Here is a 23,064-nt window from a genome sequence, read left to right as displayed (position 1 = left end):
ACGGTGCCTAATCCACTCCTGTGTTCCTGTTTTAACATGACAATAACAAGGAATTTTTGATTCCAGCTTACTGTAAAATTGAAAAAAAAAAAAAGTGACCTACCAAACATACACTTCTGTGGTTTTTTTCAGCAAGCTAGACACAATTACGGTTTGGGGGCACTGATGGGTTTTATACCCATCCTCTGTTAGCCGCAGTGTAGAACTGCAAGGTAACCGGCTAGCTCTAGCACGCCACAGGCAAAGGCAAAGAACTACACGTCCCAGAATTCCACCGCGGACTACGTTTCCCGGCGGCGGTAGCGGCTACTCTTCTCCGCCCCGTGTAGCGGGCCGGGGAGCCGAGCTGCCCCGTGCCTGAGGTCGCCGGGGCGGGGAAGCGTCTCGCGGTTGTTGCCCCCTTGGGGCAGCCACGGAATCATCTACCTCCAGAGCACTGCAGAGATGCCCGGCTGCAGAAACCTTGAGTCCAGGGAGGTGAGTGGCTGGGACGAGCCCAGGCCTGGGGAGCGGGCCCGTGAGCCGCTGGGGAGGCCTGGGCGTGCGGCTGGCGCTCCCGGCCTGTGCCCCGCCGTCCCCTGCCGTCCCGGGGCGCCCTGGCGGAGCGTCGGGCGCTGGATCTCTTGCTTCGTGCCCTGCCCCCTGCAGGCCCGGCCGCTGTCCCGGGGCGGGAGGAGTGACCGCGGTCGCACTTTGGGTAACGGCAGAGCCACGGCTGGACCCAGGCCCTTGGTTCTGGGCGCGGTCCCAGAAAAGCGCGCGTTTTCCTTTGCTCTGACCGTGTTCTCTGCGCATCTGGGAAATGGCCATGGGCAGCAGGAGGCGGCGTCGCCCTCACTGTGACCTGGCCCGCAGCATCGCGCTGGCTTCAGGCTCCTAATCTGTGGAATGGGGTTGCTAGACTGTGGAACCACACCACGAGAGGCACTGCTGGCGCCCACTCTGCGCCGCTGCCTCCTGGGAAGCTGGACCAGGATGGCCCTGCCCGGCTCTGCTTCTGTCCACTCCCGGCTCCTCCTGGCTACTCTCTGCCGTCCCTTCCCTCTGCCTCTGACCGTGGAAAGCCAAAGGAGTTTCCTCTCGCTTCCCTGTATCTTCTGTCAGCTCCACCTGGAGGCTGCCCCTGTTCTGCGGGATAGATTCCAGAAGGAGGAGACTGGCGCTTCCCAGAGGAAGGCGTGGCCACAGGTGAGTTGGGTGCTGGTCCAGGCCTGGGTGGGTGGGATGTTTGGTTTTTATTCATACCGGGCCTTTTCCGGACGTTAAGTCTTACTTGGGAGGACTTGATCTACCTCCAAAGGTGGTGGCTTCTGCCCTTGCGCACGCGCGTATGTGAGGGAGGTTTCTGTCGTTTGCGTGGCTGAGAACAAGAATGAGCACCATAGGAGAAATTGCTCACTGGCCCCCCTCCTTCAATCATCTTCGACTGGACACCTGCCCCTCCCGCCTAGTGCAACCGGGAAAAGCAGTGCAAGATAGCCAAAGGCTCCTGTAGCCATGTGAGAAACCCAGAAGTGACTGTTGCTGGCCAGCTGAGGGTGAACTCATAGATGGAAGATCTCTGTCTCTCCTCCCTCTCTCTCTGTAATTCTGCATTTCAAATAAATGTAATCTTTCTTTTAAAAATTATCTGAAACCCTGGGGGAGAATGAGGAGAGAAACCATAGAGAGAGAATGAGAAATCCAGCTTGCTGGTTTGACTCCTAAGAGCCTGTACTAGCTGGGGCTGGACCAGACTGAATCCAGGAGCTAGGAACTCCATGTGGGTTTCCTGTGTGCATGTCATGAACCCCAGTTACCTGCACTATTGTCTCCTGTCCCCAGGTGTGTCAGCAGGAAACTGGATTGCACGCAGAGGCAAGATTTGATATAGGATGTGGATATCCCAAACCATGGCTTGCTCCACTATGCCACAGCATCTGGCCCAACAGTTGGTGTTCAGGGAGCTGCCAGGGTGCCGGGCCTGTGCACAAGGCATAGTTCCTAGCCTGCTGACAGCAACACAGTGTCTGCCCCAGCAGTTGGTGTTCAGGGAGCCTCCAGGGTGCCGGGCCTGTTCACAGGGCGTAGTTCCTAGCCCGCTGACAGCAGCACAGTGTCTGCCCCAGCAGTTGGTGTTCAGGGAGCCTCCAGGGTGCCGGGCCTGTTCACAGGGTGTAGTTCCTAGCCCACTGACAGTAGCACAGCAGTTGTGCTGCTCACGAGGGAAGAGATGGAACCTGAGCACCGTCTCAGATTTGTCCAGGTCTCAGGCTGACTGCCATTCCTCTGTGCTGTGGCTTCCCAGAGCAGGGTCAGATCCAGCCAACTGATTCCAGAACTCTTCTGCCACATGCTATTTTCGTTACGACCAACACATGTGTTAAGGTTTACTGTTTCTCCTTTAAGGCTGCCTTATCTCAGCTTGCTCTCCTGCCCAGACTCCAACAGACAGGTATCATCCATCCATTGATTCATTCTCCAAATGGCTGCCACGGCTGGCCCTGGGCTGGTCTGGAACCAGGAGCTTCTTCCAGATCTCCTGCATGGTTTCTCATCCCGAGCACTAAGGCCATATTGCCCTGCTTTTCCAGGCACATGAGCAGGGAGCCGTATTTGAAATGGAGCACCTGGGACTTGAAGCAGTGCTTTTACAGGATGCTGATCCAGAGGAAGTACTTGTACAGACTGATCAAGAATGGAGCCTCGGCTTCCTGCTGTGTTGCAATGCTAGATCTACGCCTGAGGACTGTGGACAAATGTCTCATCCTTGTGGCTTTTGTCTTCTCTTGGATAAAAATGGGAACAATATGCCCTTTTCATAGGTTACTATGAAGATTATAGGAAATTTACGCTGAAGATTAATTCTCTCAGAATCTGGCCCCTGTAAACCATTTAATGCAAAAGAACTATACTGCTTGTTGTTATTTCTGTCCTCAAATATAAGTATACATGGGAATAGCACCACTGCTCCTCCAACAGAGAGAATGGAGGTCATCAGTTTCTTCCCATTACAAATGCCATCATGAGTAATATTCTTGTGCTTGTATTGGGGTGGAGGTGGGATGAATGTTTACTTAAAAGATGAGGAAATCACACACATTCAAGGGTAAAGTGGGCAGAGAGGGAAAGATGGGAGAGATGCCTCTACCTTCATCTTGAGTCTGTGGGGACAGAGAGGGGCATAATGGCCTCCTAAGACCAGCCCCCAAGTCCCAGGAGAGGGAGAGGATAGCCTGGGGGAGGGGTTGTTTGATTAACAGATGGGCAGACTCCCACCTGCATAGGACACAGCATAGGAGGTGGCTGTATGTACTATGACCTTTGATGCCAGGACACTGCCGCTTCTGGTCCCTGAGATTAGAGCGCCTGTCATGTTTGGGACCAACCAGACAGGAAATCCCAGGTTTCTTGTCAAAGGCCATCATTGGAACCTCTTTATGGGACCCCAGCCCCAGGCCCCTGGCTTAGTACCATTGTATGCCATAGGTCTAAGTACCCATCAGGCCCTGGCCTGCTGCTCCCAGACAGTGCAGTGTCACACAGCAGTTGTGGCCTATCCAGAACACATCAGGCAGTAGGCCTGCCAAAGGCCATCAGTGGGCTCTTCTCCCTTCTCTTACCTCTCTAGGCTCCTGGCCTCAAGCCCCTGGCTTAGTGCAGTGGTTGCACCATGAGTGTAACCTGCCTAGGATTTTGGCATTATCCCCCTGGGGATAGTCTGTCTGTGCACTATTCGTCATTGGTAATTTAATGTATCTTAAGCCTTTGACTTATGTTTCACCTAAAGTTATTCCGATTAACATCTTATAATGGCTTTGGTCCTTCTATGCATCCCTTATAGTGGTTAACACAAGCTCTTTCTTGCCTTATGCTGTTCTTTCTGTATTTGTCAGCAGTCACTTGCTTACTAAACAAAGGACCTAAAACTTGCAGAATCTTGCATAGCATCAGAAGCATTTTATGGGTGACTTGTGTGCCCCCACTACTGCTTCCTCTGGGTGTGGCATGGTCCCTGCAGAGCTGAGTGGCTTGTGCTTCCAGGTGTCAGTGACCTTTGAGGATGTGGCCGTGCTCTTCACCTGGAATGAGTGGAGGAAGCTGGATCCTTCCCAGAGAAGCCTGTACCGGGACGTGATGCTGGAGAACTACAGCCACCTGCTCTCACTGGGTGAGGAAGCTGCCCTGTGGACATGCAAGCTTGGATATTGGGATCGTGGCACCTCTTTTCCTGAGTAAAAGCTGTGGGTCCTCATCAAGTGCGCAGACTTAATGTACAATTCAGGTTTCTGTAAATCAGTTCAGCAGCCTTGTTTCCTCTTATTGGTGTGGAAATGGGATGGTTGTTACTAATAATTGTCACCCTGCAAGTGTTTGTCACACTTGATGTTCCTTCATGTTGAGTCAGTGCTTTTCCACGCTGGTCACTGTGTGACTGGTAGTCCATCCCTAGGCGGGGGCTTCCTCAGCTTTCACTGACTTCTCATTTGTCTTTGCCACCTAATAAACATCTTACATTCTACCTTTTAAAGGAAGTCAGATAGTATTTTCTCCCTTCAGACAGGCTGCTTGGTGTAAAAATCTTCCCATAGAATTCAGTCTGCATCTGACATCCTTCTTTAGAGTTGAATGTATCTTGTTCATCAATCCGCCTTTGTGTCTCTCTAACATATTCATAAGTTCCTTACTTTCTTCTTAACACAGGGGGGAGGAAAGGGAAGGACAGAAGTATTACACAGTTTTCTGTATCATTTTTTGGGTTTTCTACTCACCTCTGGAATATTACTTTGTATCCACACAAGAGCAAGTCTTTTGTTTGTTTTGTCTGTGAGCAGGACTCCCATGTACCAAGCCAAAGGTGATCTCCCTGCTGCAGCAAGGAGAAGATCCTGTAGAGAAGGAAAGTGCTAGAGGTTCCTCTCCAGGTGAGTGGGAAGTCAAGGTGCTGGGACCATCAGGTTGGTAAGAAGAGGTGTTGCCTGCAGTGTTGGGCAACAGGTAACAGAACAGCTGTGCTCCCTGACTTGGACTCTGGAATCCTCTAGTCTTCTCGAAATGTACTTTGGAGAAAAGATTTATGGGCCCAGGCAATGGCTCAGTGGCTAAATGCTTGCCTTGCTAAGCACTGGGACCCCATATGGACACTGATTCCTGTGCCGGCTGCATCGCTTCCCACCCAGCCTCCTCTTTATGTCCTGGGAAAGCAGTAGAGAATGGCCCAAAACTTTGGGATCCTGCACCTGCATGGGGAGACCTGGAAGAAGCTCCAGTGTCAGATTGGCTCAGCTCAGGCTATTGTTACCACTTGAGGAGTGAACCAGCAGACAAAAGATATTTCTCTGTTTCTTCTCTGTAAATCTCTTTCCGATTAAAAAAAAAAAGATTAAAAAAAAAGTAAAGAAAAAGATTTATGGGGCCAGCCCTGTGGCAGAATGGGTGAGCTACTGTAACCTTCAGTGCTGGCATCCCACTTTGGGTATGGATTTGTGTCCTAATTGCTCCACTTTTTTTGTTTGTTTGTTTATTGGAAAGGCAGCTATACACAGAGAAGAAGAAACAGAGAGAAAGATTGTCCTTCTGCTGATTCACTCCCCAAATAACTGCAACGGCCGGAGCTAAGTTAATCCAAAGCCAGGAGCCTCTTCCGGGACTTTCACACGGGTGCAGGATCCCAAGGTTTGGGGCCTTCCTCGACTGCTTTCCCAGGCCACAAGCAGGGAGCTGGATGGGAAGTGGGGCTGCTGGGATTAGAACTGGCGCCCATATAGAATCCTGGTGTGTGCAAGGAAAGAACTTTAGCCGCTAGGCTATTGTGCTGGGTCCCTCAAAAATGTACTTTTAAAATGATACAGAGATGAACGATCTTCCTTCCGTCTGCTGATTCACCTCCAAAGTGGTTGGAATGGCCAGAGCTGAGCCAAACCAAAGCCAGGAACCTGGAGCTTTATCCAGGCCTACCATGTGGGTGCAGGGTTCCAAAGCTTTGTACAGGGAGCTGGATGGGAAGTGGAGCAGCCAGGACACATCCTATATCAATGTTAGGTTCAGAGGTGTTCAGACTCAGTTGAGAAAGAGACTTTTATTGTAAGCAAAGGGTTTTTATTAATCAGGATAGAGTTAGCCAGCTGCTCACTGGCAGAAGATGGCCTGGGACTAATTCAACATGGCTGCCCAGCGTATATTGCACTGGACATTTATATATCCTGTGCACAGGGGAGCAGAAGAAAACGAGATAAGGTGAAAGCTCTTTGGCTGCACACGCTCCACACGTGCCTATGCTGCTGTAGCACAGGGTCTATGCACTGAGTCAGGGTTGGATTCTGGCAGCGCATTTCCAGTGTTCTGAAATGGGATTGTGGGTGTGTCAGCTTGACTTCAGCAGGGTGGTCCAGTCACTTCTGCTCTGCCCAACCTAATAGTCAGAGAATGTGAGTTTGAATACATGCATGTCTTGACCTCAGTTATCGCTGATGGAGACAGGAGTGAACCAATCCCATAGAAGAAAGAAAAAAGCAAAGGACTGGGATTACGTATGATATATAAGGAATTGCCAGGGATGTTTGCTTGGTTTCTAGTCTGTTCTGGGATTGACAGTGGTATGTATCATTCAATGAAATAGTGGTAACTGGAAGGCAATCGTATGTGGAGGATGGTATAAATTGGTTCTTTTATATCTAATATTTAGAAAGATATATGGTTATTTTGAGACAACTATGGATATTACATACGGCTGTTAAGAAATACTACAGAGGACCCGGTGTGGTGGCCTAGTGGCTGAAGTCCTCGCCTTGAACATGCCAGGATCCCATATGGGCACCAGTTATAATCCCGGCAGTCCAGCTTCCCATTCGCTCCCTGCTTGTGGCTTGGGAAAGCAGTCAAGACGGCCCAAAGCCTTGTGGTCCTGCACCCGTGTAGGGGACTTGAAAGAGGCTTCTGACTCCTGCCTTTGGATTGGCTCAGCTCCAACTGTTGCAGCCACTTGAGGAGTGAGTGAATCAGCAGACAGAAGATCTTCCTCTGTTTCTCCTCTTCTCTGTATATCTGACTTTCTGATGAAAATAAATAAATCTTTTTAACTGTGGAAAATTGTTATTTAGATCTAGAAATGCAACAAAGCTAAACATTACCCTTAGTTCTGCAGAAGCCAATTAAACAATAGGTCTCTGACTGCGGACATTGAAGTGTACTATAAAGTCTTTATAATTAAAACAGTGCGATACTGGTACATGAATAGAGTTGCAAACTAATGAAGTAGAATCAGAAATTCAGAATTTGTCCCAAATGCATGTACAGTATACTCAGTATTTGACAAAGGCAGCATCTCAGATTACTAGGTAAAGATGGAATTTTTAGCTGAATGACACTGGGACAACTAGGTAAGCATAAGATAAATTAATCTCAAGGGTTTATCATACAGAAGAATAGACTCGCAATGGATTAGAGATCTAAGTATAAAAAAATGCACCCAGGGCCCGGCGGCGTGGCCTAGCAGCTAAAGTCCTTACCTTGAACGTGCCAGGATCCCATATGGGCGCCAGTTCTAATCCCGGTAGCTCCACTTCCCATCCAGCTCCTTGCTTGTGGCCTGCGAAAGCAGTCGAGGACAGCCCAAAGCCTTGGGATCCTGCACCTGTGTGGGAGACCTGGAAGAAGTTCCTGGATCCTGGCTTCGGATCAGCATAGTATCGGCCGTTGCACTCACTTGGGGAGTGAATCATCGGACGGAAGATCTTTCTCACTGTCTCCTCCTCTCTGTGTATCTGACTTTCCAATAAAAATAAATCTTTAAAAAAAAAATGCACCCAAACAAATGAATAAGAAACAAAAGTAACTTCCTCTTTAACCATGGTAAAGAGAGACTTTTTAACCAAGATCTAATCCTGAAAAAATAGAATAAAAATTTAATAACTTTGACTACATATTATTCAAATGTTATATGATCTCCCAAAAAAAACCCCAAAAACCCAACTAATTGAGAGAACATATTTATAACATATCCTACAAGCACCAGAAACAAAAATATACAGATGAAATGGCATCAAACTGAAACTTCAAGAAACAATCAATAATATGAAAAATAATCCACAGAATAGGAGAAAATGTTTGTAAACTGTAAGTCTGTAAAGAGGCTAATATCCAAAGTATATCAGAAACTTAAACAACTAAATAGCAAGAAAACTACCCAATTCAAAAATGTGACCTGAGCAGACATTTCTTCAAGGTGATATACAGATGGCCAATAGCATCACTTTTCATTAGTTAAATGCAAATATAAAATAGAGAGGGCTGGCATTGTGGCATGTTGAGTAAAGCTGCCACCTGAACAACTAGCATCCACCTTGGGTAGCTATGTCCTGGCTGCTCTGCTCTGTCCAGCTTCCCGCGCATGGCCTGAGAAAAGCAGCCATGTGGAAGACCCGGATAAAACTCCTGGTTCCTAGTTTTATAGTGGCCAGGTGGGGAGTAGATGGAAGATCTTCTCCCTCTCTCCCCAACCCCATCTTCTCTCCCCATCTCACCCTTTCTCTAATTCTGACTTTAAAAAATAGTGGTTTTTTTTTTTTTTTTTTGCACAATGAAGACTTTTACTATAATGTAAATTAAATATGTGTTATCTCAAAAATACAGGAAAAGATAAAAGCCAAATATAAAATCACAATGAGAACTAACCTCATCCCTATTAGAACTGCTGCCATCAATAAGAAAAAAGATAACGTACTGGGAAAGAAGTAAAGACAATCTTTGTACATTGTTGATGGGAATGTGACTTAGTACAGTTACTATAGGAAAATGTTTGGAGGGTCCTCAAAAAACTAAAAATGGATTTACTGTATGAGCCAGTAATTCCACTTCAGCATGTATGTCCAAGCAAAATTGAAATCATTGTCCAAAAGGATACCTACACTCCTGTATTCGAAGTAGGTCAAGACACAACCTGAATGTCTACCAACACAAAATAGATGGAAAAAGTAGCATATGAAAGATTTTCCACAAGCTGTTGAAAACATGTGTTCTTTTAATTACATTTCTTATGAACTTTTTGAAACCCACCTAATATCACCTCCATAAATTGCGAATCAGTCTTAAACAAGAGAAGGGAAAGAAATCTATCATTTAGAACAACATGGATGAAACTAGACAACATTATTCTAAATGAAGTAAGTCAGACACGAAATGCCAAATATTGCATGACCTCACTTATATCCAGAATCTAAACAGAGTTGTATTCTTAGAAGTAAAAAGTACAATGCTGGTTATCAAAGGTTAGGAGGAGGGAAAGAGTGGGAAGTTTTTGATCAAAGAGTATAAAGCTTCAGATAGGAGGAATAAGTTTTGAGATTTATTGTACAGCAGAGTAATTACCATGGTAATATTTTTTCTGAATATCTACAGAATGCTGTGTGGTCTATATATTATTTGCTTAATTTAATTGTTCTATGTTGTATACACATTTAATCATCCCACATTATGGATGTATAATAGGAACAGCAATTTGGGAGTGAAATTTGATATACTCATTTCAGACTCCCCCATCACGTGTTGAAGTGCCTCAGTTGGAGTTCTAGCTCCGCTTTTTCACCTACAGTATCCAGCTAATTGGTATCTGTTTCTCCTCTTCTCTGTATATCTGACTTTCTGATAAAAATAAATAAATCTTTTAAAAAAATACTACAGAAAGGCTCCATGTCCCCAAATCATAGTATATTACTAGTCTGTAGATGTATATTTTTATGATGCCTTTGTTGTATCTGTATTACATTTTAGGATTTGGGACTCCAAGAAGGTGAGGAAGTGAGCAGTTAAAAGGAATTTCGAGAGGGATGTTACAGGATTTAAGATAGTGGGATTCAACCTATTGGGACAGAGGAGAGGGGTTTGAAAGTTGGCTTCATGCAATCTGGACAGCAGGCGGAGTTCCGCCCCCGCCCCTTTTCTTTTGGAAAGTCAGATATACAGAGAGGGAAATCTTCCATCAGTTGATTCACTCCTCAAGTGGCTGCAATGGTCAGAGATGCGCCGCTCAGGAGTTAGAAGCCAGGAGCCTCTTCCAAGTTTCCCAAGCAGGTGCAGGGTCCCAAGGCTTTGGGCCATCCTCGAATACTTTCCCATGCCACAATCAGAGAGCTGGATGGAAAGCGGGACTGCCAGAATTAGAACCGGCATCCATATGGGATCCCCATGCGTGCAAGGTGAGGACTTGAGCCAATAGGCTACCGCACTGGGCACAGGTCTGTTCTTTAAAGCTGCATCTTGTGGGGAGGTGCAGAATGCTACATGGACCCTTCAAGCGGGGTAGGAGATGTGCTAAAAGGCTTCTCCGTGAAGGTTACAGTGGGTTCTTAGCAGTTGGGAATGTCCTAGGTTAGGGGCTATCCAAAGCAAGAAAAATCCCACCAGACTCTAGATGGACTGTGTACTCTCTCATCAGGCTTAGGTGTAGGCCTCGGTGACTCACAGCTCCTGCTGACTGATACATTCCATGGAGTGTATTCTGTGTGGCTGTAAAACAGATACAAAGTAGACTTCTGTGAACTCTCCATACTGTATTAGGAAGGGGTTTGGGAGAAATGCAAAGCAGTGTGGTTCATACTTTCAGATAAGGAAGACAGCGTTATAGATGACTATGTGATTATAGCAAGAGGCCTGCATAGAATCGAGGTTTTTATAAAGGTACTTAGTTTTGTGATAATATAGACCTGGGAAAAACAAATCAATTATATTGAGACTATATTAGCATATAATTTTTTTTTTAACACGGAGAAGTAAAATCAAAAAAGTTAAGCAGAAATGTTGTAACATTTAGTTTGACTTGAGAACACCGGAATGAACTCAGCCATGTGAGTCTCATTTGAAAAGTACCTTTTTGTGTGGTTGGTCCTTCTGGATGGGTTGAACAACAAATTTACCTCCTCACAGTTCCAAAGTCTGGCAACTCAAAATCAAGTGCCTAGCTGATTGGTTCCTTCAGGGAAATGACTGATTTCCCTGTTTAAGGCAAGGGAGGGGAGTGGGAATCTAAAAAAGCATTTCTTGGTACTGTCTTCTAAATTCCAGCTCCATAGCCAGGGAAATTCCAGTTCCCATTGCAAAAATCCAGGGATCCTTAGGAGAAATGATTGATTATAGAACTGGAAAGTCCGGGCCCAGCGCTGTGGCCTAAAGTCCTCACCTTGAATGCTCCAGGATCCCATATGGGCACCAGTTCTAATCCTGGTGGTCCCCACTTCCCATCCAGCTCCCTGCTTGTGGCCTGGGAAAGCATTCGAGGACGGCCCAAAGCCTTGGGATCCTGCACCTGCGTGGAGACCCGGAAGAGGCTCCTGGCTTCGGATTGGCTCACCTCTGGCCGTTGCAGCCACTTGGAGAGTAAATCAACAGATGATCTTCCTCTCTGGCTTTCCTCCACTCTGCATTTCTGAATTTCCAATAATAATAATAATAAATAAACCTTTAAAAGAAAACACTGAAAACTTAGTATAAATTCATGTTTGGAAAAGAGATGTAACCCTCAGCCATTTTAAAAAGCTTCTCAGCCATTATGGCTCCCAGCCTTTAAAGAGACGCAGTCCCCCTATTTTTCAAAAAACAGCTTATATCCACAATCTGTATTGTTCCCCAGCCTAACCCCTGCAATTCTTTACAACTGTCATGCCTGCAAGAGGAAGCCCCACTGAGCTTAAAAAGTACACAAAACCTAGCCCAACCTCATCTTTGCATGGTCTTTACCCGGTGTATGCACTATAAACTTGGCTCTTAACTACATTCTTGCTCTCTGCCATGTGCGTTTTCCATATGCTTTTAAATACATTTGTTCACCTATGATTTCATATCCTATGTCCCCTCTGTTCTGTGCCTCTTTCCTGACCATGTTGGTATTTGCTTCTCTGTCTCTATTTTTCTTTTCTTCTGCCAACTCTGTGTTCAGTTGGTTGTTCTCTTTTTAGTTCTGTAACTTGCAGGAAAACAGGTGAGATGAGTCTGGGCTTGTGTTTTGGTGCTGAAGACAATTTATGAGACTGAACACAATGGTGAGCATAGAAGGAATGAAGTATCATTTAAGCAAGGAAAGGAGAAGCATCCCACAAATGAGGAAGAGCTGGTGGAAGAGACCAAGCTATTGAGGTCTTGCTGTCTAGAGATGTATGTTTTTAGCATGTTATCTCTAAGGAGCAAGAGAGGTGGTTATGCATTACCTACTGTGAAGGCAGGGGCCAACTTAATGAAACCCTTTCTAACTTGTTTTTTGTCAAAACCTAAATCTTATTATCCACTAGTAAGTATTTGTTACAAGGGGCTTATATCCTGTGTTGCTGCAAGGAGTTGTGAGGTATCATTGCTAAAGATTTATTTATTTATTGGATAGGTATACCAGATTTACAGAGAGGAAAGACAGAGAGACAGATCTTCCCGTCCGCTGATTCACTCCTCGGGTGGCCACAATGGCCAGAGTTGTCCTGATCCAAAGCTAGGAGCGAGTAGTGTGCTGTGGGTCTCCCACGTGGGTCCAGGGTACCAAGGCTTTGGGCCATTTCTGCTGCTTTTCCAGGCCATAAAAAGGTTGCTGGAAGGGAAGTGGAGCAGCGGGGACGCAAACTAGTGCCCATGTGGGATCCTGGTGTTTACAAGCTGAGGATTTAGCCAACAAGCCATGATGCTGGGCCCTCCCTCATTTAAGTGAGGCTGTTAACTATGTGTATGTTTCCTCACTAGCATTGCTTTTTCTATACTCTTCCCTTTTGGTAAAAGGTGTTTATTTCTGGTTTTCGATAACCCTTATGATTTCCTTTTCTGACTCACTGGATTTTAGATTACTTGTTGAACTGCCTCATAATCCTATTTGGATTTTCTAGTTTTTACCTTTGTTACTGATTTCTGACTTTACCCAATTATAGTCAAAGAAATAACCTGGTATTATATTCATATTTTAAATCTACTTAGATTTTGTCACCAGATTAAAAAAATCAGGCTTTGCTGTTTACTATTTGTTTTTTTTAAAGATTTATTTTTATTATGTTTTTATTAGAAAGGCAGATATACAGAGAGGAGAGACAGAGAGGTCTTCACTCCCGATGATTCACTCCCCAAGTGAGCACAACGGCCGATGCTATGCCGATCCGAAGCCAGGAGCCTCTTCCGGGTCTCCCACGCGGGTGCAGGGTCCCAAAGCCTTGGGCCGTCCTCGACTGCTTTCCTGGGCCACAGGCAGGGAGCTGGAAGGGAAGCAGGGCTGCCGGGATAGAACCGGCGCCCATATGGGATCCCGGGCGTGCAAGGCGAGGACCTTAACCACTTGCGCCACCGTGCCGGGCCCCAAGATTTATTTATTATTATTACAAAGTCAGATATGCAGAGAGGAGAAGAGATAGAGAGGAAGATCTTCCATCCAATGATTCACTCCCCAAGTGAGCACAATGGCTGGTGCTTTGCCGATCCGGAGCCATAAGCCAGGAATCTCCTCCAGGTCTCCTCCACGCGGGTGCAGGATCCCAAAGCATTGGGCCGTCCTCAACTGCTTTCCCGGGCCACAAGCAGGGAGCTGGATGGGAAGAGGAGCTGCCGGAATTAGAACCGGCGCTCATATGAGATCCCGGCGCGTTCAATGTGAGGACTTTAGCCGCTAGGCCACGACACCGGGCCCACTGTTTACCGTTTGGACAGCTAGTTCAAAGCTATCCGAATTACGGTTTAATCCGTAATTAGCAGTCTTTGGGAGAAAATGATGGCTTGATTCACAGTGTGCTCTTTGCCCAGCAAGCCAAAAAGAGGAAAGTATAGGGCCCGGTACAATGATTCTTTAGCTAAATCCTCACCTTGCAAGTGCTAGGATCCTGTATGGGTGCCGGTTTCTGTCCCAGCTGCCCTACTTCCCATGTTTGTTAGCTGGCTCTAAGGTCTGCCACTCCAGGTCTTCTCCCTTCAGTAAGTTCCAGAATATGCTTCACAGCTATTATTGTTTACTAGGCTAGTCAAAGGTAATTATAATAAATTAGAAAAACAGTTTGCTGTTGTTATATAACGTATGAAAAGAAAGGTAAATAAGATTCCCCTCCTATGGTTGCAATATGTTTTATGACCTCACATACCGTTCTCCTGGAAGATGATCTGTTGGGAAGAATGTTTATCATGTTTTTACCCAACAAATAACCAGGCCCATGCTACCAACTGCTAGAATAGTGTTGAATAGAAGGGAAAATAGTAATGGAAATAACTTATAGTCCTACTTGATTAAATAAGGTGATAGCTTTAGGACTGAGGTATATGTTTCAGTATTTTAAGAGTATATCTCTCAGTTCTTGTTTTTGGAGGGATTTTTATCAGTGGCACAAGGTTTTGCTGAATTGCTTTCTGTATCTCTAAATAAATGAATTTTTCCCTTAAAAATAAAGTTGTTAAAGTTATGTAGTGTAGAGTTATGAATTCAGTGATGGAACACATATGTGACAGTGATTCTATAATACTACCATGGAGTTGGAATATTACCTTTATTTGATGATGTAGCCATCTTAATGTCTTAGTACAGTTGCTCACGTGTTTATGCAACACTTTGTAAACCTGTTTCCAGTGGTATGAAAACCTAATAAATACAGTACATATTGCTTGATAATAGCTGTGTCAACAGTTTATTTTCTTCATGGTATTTTATTTATGGTCTTAGAATGAACTTCTATTTATTTTTGAAAGTTTACTATATAGCAGTATGCAGGCAGCATTCTTCGTGTTAACTACATCTCTTGACTGCATCAAGAGAGTTGTATTATTAGAGCACAGATTTAGAAAAAAGCTTTACCGAAGAGTTAACTCTTGAGAGACACAGAGGAATCTGGCATGTAGGGTCAGGGAAGACATTCAGAACTAGCAGTTGCAGAAAAGAATGCTTTATGAGTTTGCAGTAGGCTTTGGGTAGCTGACTGTATTTCCTAATTTACACTTGTTTCTAAACATTCTCACTGTTCTTCAGTGAGATATCTTTATTCATCTGGTCATGCTGTAGTTCACCATAATCCATTACTTCATTTACTGTTATTTTCCTGTTTTCCCTCTTACTGGGTTTTTTTTTTTTTTTTAGCTATTCAACACATCCTTATGTACATAACATTAGTATTTATTATTTTTAAGCATTTGGTCTCACTCAGCCACATGAATTATTAGTAATGTCTCTGTTTTCTTTTTTTAGGATGTAAGAGCAATCTTAACACTACAAAGTCAATGCCAACTCAAGACTCATCACTTCAGGGACAGATGAAGACAAGACTCAAAAGGGATGAAGTCAGGGACTTCATATCAGAAAAACACTTTATAAACGAAGAGAGATTAAAGAAACGCCAAGCCAAAAGTGAATGTTTACAGGCAAGTTCAGTCTTTCGTACAAAACATCTCAATGTAGATAGAAGCCATAAAGATACTGAACTTGGCCAGAACTTAAAGTCAGTCTTCATTATGCAACAGAGGGTTACTGGAGAAAAAATGCCTTCAAAATATGAAATACAACAAAATACCTTCAGGCAAAATTCAAATTCACTTACTCAACCAAAAAGCAAGACAACAGAGAAGCGCTATAAATGTGATACCTGTGAAAAGGCCTTTATTCACAATTCATCCCTTCGCAAACATTTGAAAAATCACACTGGAGAGAAATTATTTAAATGTAAAGAATGTTTGAAAGCCTTTAACCAAAGTTCTGCTCTTATTCAGCATCAAAGAACTCATACTGGAGAGAAACCTTACATCTGCAAAGAATGTGGGAAAGCCTTCAGTCATAGCGCATCCCTTTGTAAGCACCTAAGAACTCACACTGTGGAGAAATCCTATAGGTGTAAAGAATGTGGCAAATCTTTCAGCAGGAGGTCTGGCCTTTTTATACACCAAAAGATTCATGCTCGAGAAAATCCCAATAAATACAACCCAGGTAGGAAAGCAGCAAGTTGTAGCACATCTTCTGGGTGTCAGAAAAATCTCAGAAAGAAGTCTTATTTATGTAATGAATGTGGCAATACTTTTAAGTCTAGCTCATCCCTGCGTTATCATCAGAGAATTCACACTGGAGAGAAACCTTTTAAATGTAGTGAATGTGGAAGAGCCTTCAGTCAGAGTGCCTCTCTTATCCAACATGAAAGAATCCACACTGGAGAAAAACCCTATAGATGCAATGAATGTGGAAAAGGCTTCACTTCTATTTCCCGACTCAATAGACACCGAATAATTCATACTGGAGAGAAACTGTATAATTGTAATGAATGTGGGAAAGCCTTAAGTTCCCACTCAACACTTATTATTCATGAGAGAATCCATACTGGAGAGAAACCCTGTAAATGTAAAGTGTGTGGGAAAGCCTTCAGACAAAGTTCAGCGCTCATTCAACATCAGCGAATGCATACTGGTGAAAAACCTTATAAATGTAATGAGTGTGAAAAAACATTCAGATGTAACTCATCCCTTAGTAATCATCAAAGAATTCATACAGGAGAGAAACCATATCGATGTTTGGAATGTGGGATATCTTTTGGGCAAAGTGCAGCTCTTATTCAACACCAGAGAATTCATACAGGAGAAAAACCCTTCAAATGTAGCACGTGTGAGAAAAGTTTCAGACAAAGCTCATCCCTTATTGCACATCAAAGAATTCACACCGGAGAGAAACCCTATGAATGTACTGCATGTGGAAAGCTCTTCAGCCAGAGGTCATCCCTTACTAATCATTATAAAATTCATATTGAAGAAGACCCTTTGAAAATAGATCTGCATGTGTGAAGGCCTTAGACCAAAGTTCATCAGAGAACACCTGAAACTGATAAATCAAGTATGTGAGAACTAATTTAGTGTACATGAGAGTCTAACTTCCAAGTGTAAGAGCTGGCTATATAATAAATATGGGGAAAACTTTTATACCTGTTACTTTTATAAATATGCAAACATTTCACAATTATAGACATTGATATGAGCCATTTTTTAAGATAAAATTATTTTCTCTGGCATTATATGCTATATGCAGCATATAAATAGGAGAAAAATCAGCATAGTGGTGGTATTAAATTCCTCATTACAAAAGTATCAGTTATATAAGCTGCTAGTGTCTTAATTAAAGGTAACATTTTAGCTGCAAACAAAATAATTGACCTTTAAAATATATGCATTTTCTAGAGCAAAGGACCAAATAAAAGACCACAAACTACCTCTGAGTGTCTGAAATTTACCTTTTTTTAACCTATTGTCAAACTAAATGCTTTGTATTTTAAAATAAATAAACATTTCTGTTCTTTTGTTCTGATAATTTCCAAGTTACTCCCTAATGGTCTGTCAGTTTCTGTACAATTCCTGATCTTATTCCGAGAATTTTACTGCTTTAACAGCCAAATTATTGTGAGATCATAGTTCCTGTTCTGCAAAAGGTAATGTTAGGTAAGTAGAAACTGTTTAGGCAATTACTTTAAGTGTAAACTATTAATATTTTCTAATAGTTCTAAGAGCAGATCACCCACTGAGCCTGCCCTTCTTGGCTCCAATTTCAGTGTATGAAAATCTTCACTCCTAATTTCTTGGAAGGTTCAGGAATTAAGTGAAAGCTCCTGCGCTCCTGGTTCTGCACTTTGCAATAAATAATACCAGCTTGCTTCCACCATCCCACTGTCAGATTAATTTTTCTGTGCATGGGCTGAGTGGACACATTCAGAAGTTCTGCAGCAACATCTCAACTAGTTAGGGAATTGCTCGTCAATACTAGTGTCACTGATGTCAGAACTCAGTGTTGGAAGAGTAAAAATTCTTCAGAAAGCAAGAGGAGCATGCAAAGGAGGAAGAATCGCAAAGGTGTGGTGGGCAGATGTCCTGATAGTAGAAAATCAAATATAAGTAATGATGAAGATGACAATGGTTGAAATATTAAGGTATCAAAAGGACTTGTTTGCCCTAAAGACAATTTTCAAATATAGCACCAATAAAATACTTCAGATGTAGAATTATGGCAACAATGTGTAGATTAGGAAGCTGAAAACTAATGAGCAGATTGAAACCTAGAATTACAGGCTGACTCATTTGTAGGTACAGTGGGATTAAGAATGGTAAGTTTAAATAGACCAAAATTTTTTTAGTTAAGTAAGAGGCACTAAAGTTCATGGAAAGTGGAATGAAATTATTTTAGTGTAAAACATTCAAAGTTCATGGAAAATGTGAATTTTGGAAAACATGAATTTTTTTTTAATTTCACCAAAATAAAATGAATTTCATTTTCTGTGGATTTTTATAAGTATTGTAATTAGGAAATATAAAGAGCAAGAAAAGTAAGTTAACCCTTGGATTTTTGCATTAGTTCCTTGAATGCATAATGTATCCTTTAATGAAGGCTATGGTGACTCAACTGGCTAATCGTCCAGCTCTCTGCCTGTGGCCTGGGAACGTAGTACAGGATATCTCAAATCCTTGGGTCGCTACAACCATGTAGGCGACCCAGAAGATGCTGGTGGCTTAGGATTAGATCAGCCCGGGCCACTTGACATGTGAACCAGCAGATGAAAGATCTTTCTGCCTCTTCTCCATAAATTTGCCATTCCAATGAAAATAATCTTTTAAAAAAGAAACAGAGGTCACCTCCAGCCTGCATGCTCCTCAAACAGCAGGTGATTTCGTCGGTGGCCTGCTGGGGGCTTTTAAGACCCCATATAGCTGGCAGCCCTGGCATGGGTGGCGCCAGGTTGGGCCTGCCTGAAGTTACCTCAAGCCCATGTGCTCGTCGTGACCTCAGGGACAGCAAACAACCTTTTTGGGGGCCTGCTGGGATCTTTTAGCCCCTGTACAACTGGCAGCACCAGCAGGGGTGGCTCTAGGCTGGGCCTGACTTAACTCAGCTTGAGCCCATGTGCTCCTCAGTAACATGGGCAACTTGTTTGGGGACTTGCTGGGGTCTTTTAGCTCCCTCCCCCATCCCCCTCGCAGCTGGCAGCGCTGGCAGAGGTGACTCAAGGTTGGGCCTGCCTGAGTGCAAATGCCACTGTGTGCAACACTCAGGCCACCCACCTGCTTGCTCCAGGAACTTGTGCTTCAGAGTTTTCAGAGACTTTAAGGGATCACACAGGTGAGGGAGAGCGATGACCTGTGGAATCATGCCTAGATGATGAATTACTGCTGAGGGACATCCCTAGGAAAAAACCACCATAAATGTTGGCAGGAGTGACTGCAGTAGCACTCCAAAAGACATCTGCACTGTACTTGTAGGTAAGCGAGAGGACTGAGAGCTGGTGATTTGAAGGGGAGAGACTGGATGATCTTTGTGGGTCAGACTGATGCTCTAACCTAATTGGGAGTTCTGAGAAAAGGCAGGGCAGGTACAGGCTACAGCCCTACATGTGCACCCTTTCCAGGGTGTGTGGCAGGCCGGGTTGCATCATTCACCAACTCACACAAAGGCTTGGACCGAGAGGGCAGTCCATGCCAGGTGGAACCTGGCATCCACTGGCATGTGTGAGATCTAGGTCTGGGAGTAGCTAAGTGGGAGAGCCTGGGCAACCCCACCACTGGGTCATAGCTCCCACGGGCGAGGACATTGTCGAGGCCTGGCAAGGCAGCTCTATCATCAGCAAGCATGTAGGCTGATTTTGGAAGGAGGCAGACTGGGCAGGACCAAGCAGACCTTAGCCTACTGAAAAGTGCAGAACCTAGTTGGAGTACAGATTTTTATGGGCTAGGATATCACACCTTCCAGTTTGCAAGAGCCAGGGATGGGAGCAGACTGAGCAGGTCTGGATTGCAGCACTCACCAGCAAGAACTGGGACTGGGGGCTGGCCAGATGAGGCCAGGCTATAGCATCCAAAGGCAAAGGCCAAGACAGGTAGGGGGCTATCTGGCATACATGAAATCTGTGGCTGGGCACAGGCCTGGTTGGGGAGCTAAGGGGACACCCTGGCTGGGTAGTGGTTCACACTGTTGAGTGCAAAGACCAGAGTGGGGGCTGTGGTCCAGACTGGACATGGCTGCAGTCCCCTTCAACACAGGTGTGGACTGGGTCTGGGTTGTGCCAGACTGCTGGATTCCAGCACCCAACTGGAGCTTGTGAGAACTAGGATCAGTACAGTATGGGCTGGACTAGGTCTCTATCCCTACTGAGCCATTTGGAAGCTATGTCTCGGTGTGGACCAGGCTTGGCTGAGCTGGGCTGTACCACCCAACAGTTAAAACCAAAAAGGGTATGGCTGGTCAGAAAAGATCACCATTCCTGCTAGGATGGAAGGTGGAGTAAGTAGGGCTGGCCCATGGACCCACCAGTGTGTGTGAGATCTGGCATTGGGAGAGGTTCTGATAGAGGAGCTTGGCACTCCTCTATTGGGACACAGTCACTGCAAGTGAGCACAAGAACCAAGACAGGGAGCAGCCCAGACCAGGACAGGGAATGGAACCCACCAGCATACATTTGGCTCAAATCCAGGGTGAGCCAGGCTAGACCAGTTCACATTACCACTGGCAAATCTGAGAACCAGAATGATGTGTGAGTGAGGTCAGTTGGGCCGCAATACCAGGCAGCTTCATTAGGGCTGGGAATGGGAGCTGCCTGGGCTGGGCTGGGCTAGGCTGTAGCCCCCATCAGCGTGAGCTGGAACTAGGGGTGGCGCCTGGCCTAGCCAGGGTACAGCACTCACTGGCAAATACCAAGGTGAGGTGGACCATGCCAGAATGGGCCAATACCACTCAACAAGCAAATGAGAGACCCAATGGAGGGAAGAAGGGGTGAACATAGTAGGGAGCTGCGTGAGGCTTTCCTGCTAGACCACTACGCCTCTTGGTGAGCATGAGAGCTGGAATTGGAGGCCAACAAGGCTGGGCAGGGCTACAACACCTGTTGGCCTCATGTGAGCTGGATCAGGGGAAAGCCAGACTGGGTTGACTGTTCTACCAGTGCATGCATAAAGAACGGGTATGAATTGGTTGGGCTTTTCTTTAGCAATCGGTGGGATTGCTTGGCAGATATTGGCATGTGGGGCAAACTCTGCCAAGTTAAACTGTAAAACTACCTGGAGAGTACAAGATCTGGGAGTGGGAGTGGGTCCAGTAGGGAAATAGTAGGTACTTCCCTTTAGGGTTGCCACTCTGGTGAGCATGAGAACCAGGACAGGACCAGGCATGGTTAGATAGAGAATGGCACCTGCCATCAGGTATAGTGTAGGTTGGATTGTGGGGCTTGTTGGGTTGAACTAGGTTTCAATGCCCATTGATGTATATGAAAGCTGAGTGGGATGTGGGACAGACTGGACCAGTCTGCTGTACATATTGGCAAGCATGGGAACCACGGCAGGGGGCAGGCCTGGTGGGGGTTATTGGGAGTCGCTCCAACTAGGCTGCAGCTCCCACTGGTTTATGTGGCCAAGTGCGTGGTGGGTGGGAGTGGAACAGGCTGTAACACCCATTAGTTTGTGTAGAAGACAGGGCTGGAGACAGAACTGACCCAGCAATCACAATCACCAGTGTGAATGTAAGCTGATTGGGGCTACAGACTGTGCCAGATCCTGTATTGACAAGCACACAAAAGAATCAGGTCTGGGACTTCCTTGGATGAGGATTCTTTGGGGTCCCCCAACTGAACTGTTGATCTCAGAACTTCAACCATGGAGGAAATTAGAGGGTTCATGGTTTAGCCATGGAATGCTTATGGAATCCTGGGATCCTCAGTGACTTAGACAAAACAGTGGACAACATGGACAGTTGCACATGGAGGATATGGCAGTACACTAGAGCCTGCAGACAAGCCCAGCTCGTCAAAGCCTGGCTCTTGTGCTTCCCAGTGGGAGCTGCAGTCTAGCATGGAGTGCTGACAGTTTCCCTACCAGGCCTGCTCCCAGCCTGAGATCTTGCTCTTGCCACAGCGCGCTGCATTCCACCCTGACATATTTCATACCCAGCCCAGGCACTTAACAGCAGGTGCTACATGGTATGGGCCATGCTGGGCTAAGCTACTTTACCCACTGGTTCACATGAGAGATAAGGATGGGGCACACAAATTATCTGGCTTAGAGTGAGCCTGATAGGAGAATTTTGGGAACACCTGCTAGGCTGCCACTCCTGCTGGTGAGCACAAGAGCTCAGGCTGGGGCCAGGATGGTTGGGCAAGTCCATAGTACCCACTAGTAAATGCTGAGACTGTAGGCAGACAGACAATGTCAGTCTGGGCTGAGCACCCACCAGCATGTGTTAGATCTAAGGTTAGGAGCTGGTATGAATAAGGCAACTTTGGAAATCGCCGTTTGGCTGCAGCTCCTGCTGGTGAGCGTGATTTCTAGGGCTGGGAGCAGTCTAGGACAGGCCTGGATACAGTACCTTTGGCATACATGTAGGCCAAATCAGGGGGTAGGTAAAACTGGACCAATCCACAGCACCTGCTGGCAGGTGTGAGAACCAGGACAGGGTGCAGGCCAGGTCAGGTTGGGCCGCAACTCCCACTAGTTCACATGAGGACTGGAATTGGGTGGAGGCTGGCCAGAGCCAAACTGCAGCACCCATCTGCAAATACCAAATTGAAGCAGGCCACGTTAGACTAGACCACAGTCTACTGGCACATGCAAGACCCAGGGCTGGGGACAAGCCTGCTAGGGGAACATCACAGACTCCCTGGCTAGGCTGCTGTTCTCACTGATGAGCATGAGAACTAGAATTGGGAGCAGAATTGGGAGTAGATTAGCCACCACATCTGCTGACACATGCGAAAGTCAGGATTAAGTACAGGCCAGCCAGACTTTGCCATGGCATCTCCTGGCTGGGTTAGAGCTGGGTGCAAGTCATATCATGTCTGACTATAGTACTCCCTGGCAAGCACAAGATCCATGGCTGGGAATGGACCTAGTAGAACTGAGCATTCCTCTGCTAGGCTGCAGCTCCTGCTGGAGAGCATGACAGCCAGGGCTGGGGACGGGCTGGGCTGGACGAGATGACAGCCCTTGTTAGCATGCATATGTGATGAATCTGGGGGTGGATTGGTCTGAGCTAAACTATAGCACCCACTGGTGTGTACGAGAGCAACATGGGATGTAGGACGGGCCAGACCAGACTGCTGCACATGCCAGGATCTAGAGCTGGGGGTAGATTTGGTGGAGTTACCGGGGGTG

At 45.6% G+C, this 23,064-nt stretch overlaps 1 protein-coding gene across 2 annotated transcripts; it reads left to right on the top strand.

The window, feature by feature from the left end:
- The first annotated feature begins 379 nt into the window (after positions 1-379).
- ZNF354B (zinc finger protein 354B) lies at positions 380-17,251 on the top strand. Of its 2 annotated transcripts, XM_040993535.1 has the most exons (5): positions 380-477; positions 1,105-1,188; positions 4,024-4,150; positions 4,815-4,904; positions 15,158-17,251. In XM_040993535.1, the coding sequence occupies exons 1-5, from the start codon at positions 445-447 to the stop codon at positions 16,729-16,731; spliced, it is 1,908 nt and encodes a 635-aa protein (XP_040849469.1). In that variant the 5' UTR covers positions 380-444; the 3' UTR covers positions 16,732-17,251. The 2 variants fall into 2 exon arrangements, with proteins under 2 accessions (XP_040849469.1, XP_040849460.1); XM_040993526.1 differs by lacking the exon at positions 380-477 and having other exon boundaries at positions 542-1,188.
- The last annotated feature ends 5,813 nt before the right edge of the window (positions 17,252-23,064 follow it).

Source organism: Ochotona curzoniae, unplaced genomic scaffold (assembly GCF_017591425.1).
Source record: "Ochotona curzoniae isolate NIBS_2020 unplaced genomic scaffold, NIBS_Ocur_1.0 contig_1071, whole genome shotgun sequence".
NCBI classification, from domain to species: domain Eukaryota; kingdom Metazoa; phylum Chordata; class Mammalia; order Lagomorpha; family Ochotonidae; genus Ochotona; species Ochotona curzoniae.
The sequence above is the reverse complement of the archived record's forward strand: the minus strand, read 5'-3'. Positions and strand labels throughout refer to the sequence as shown.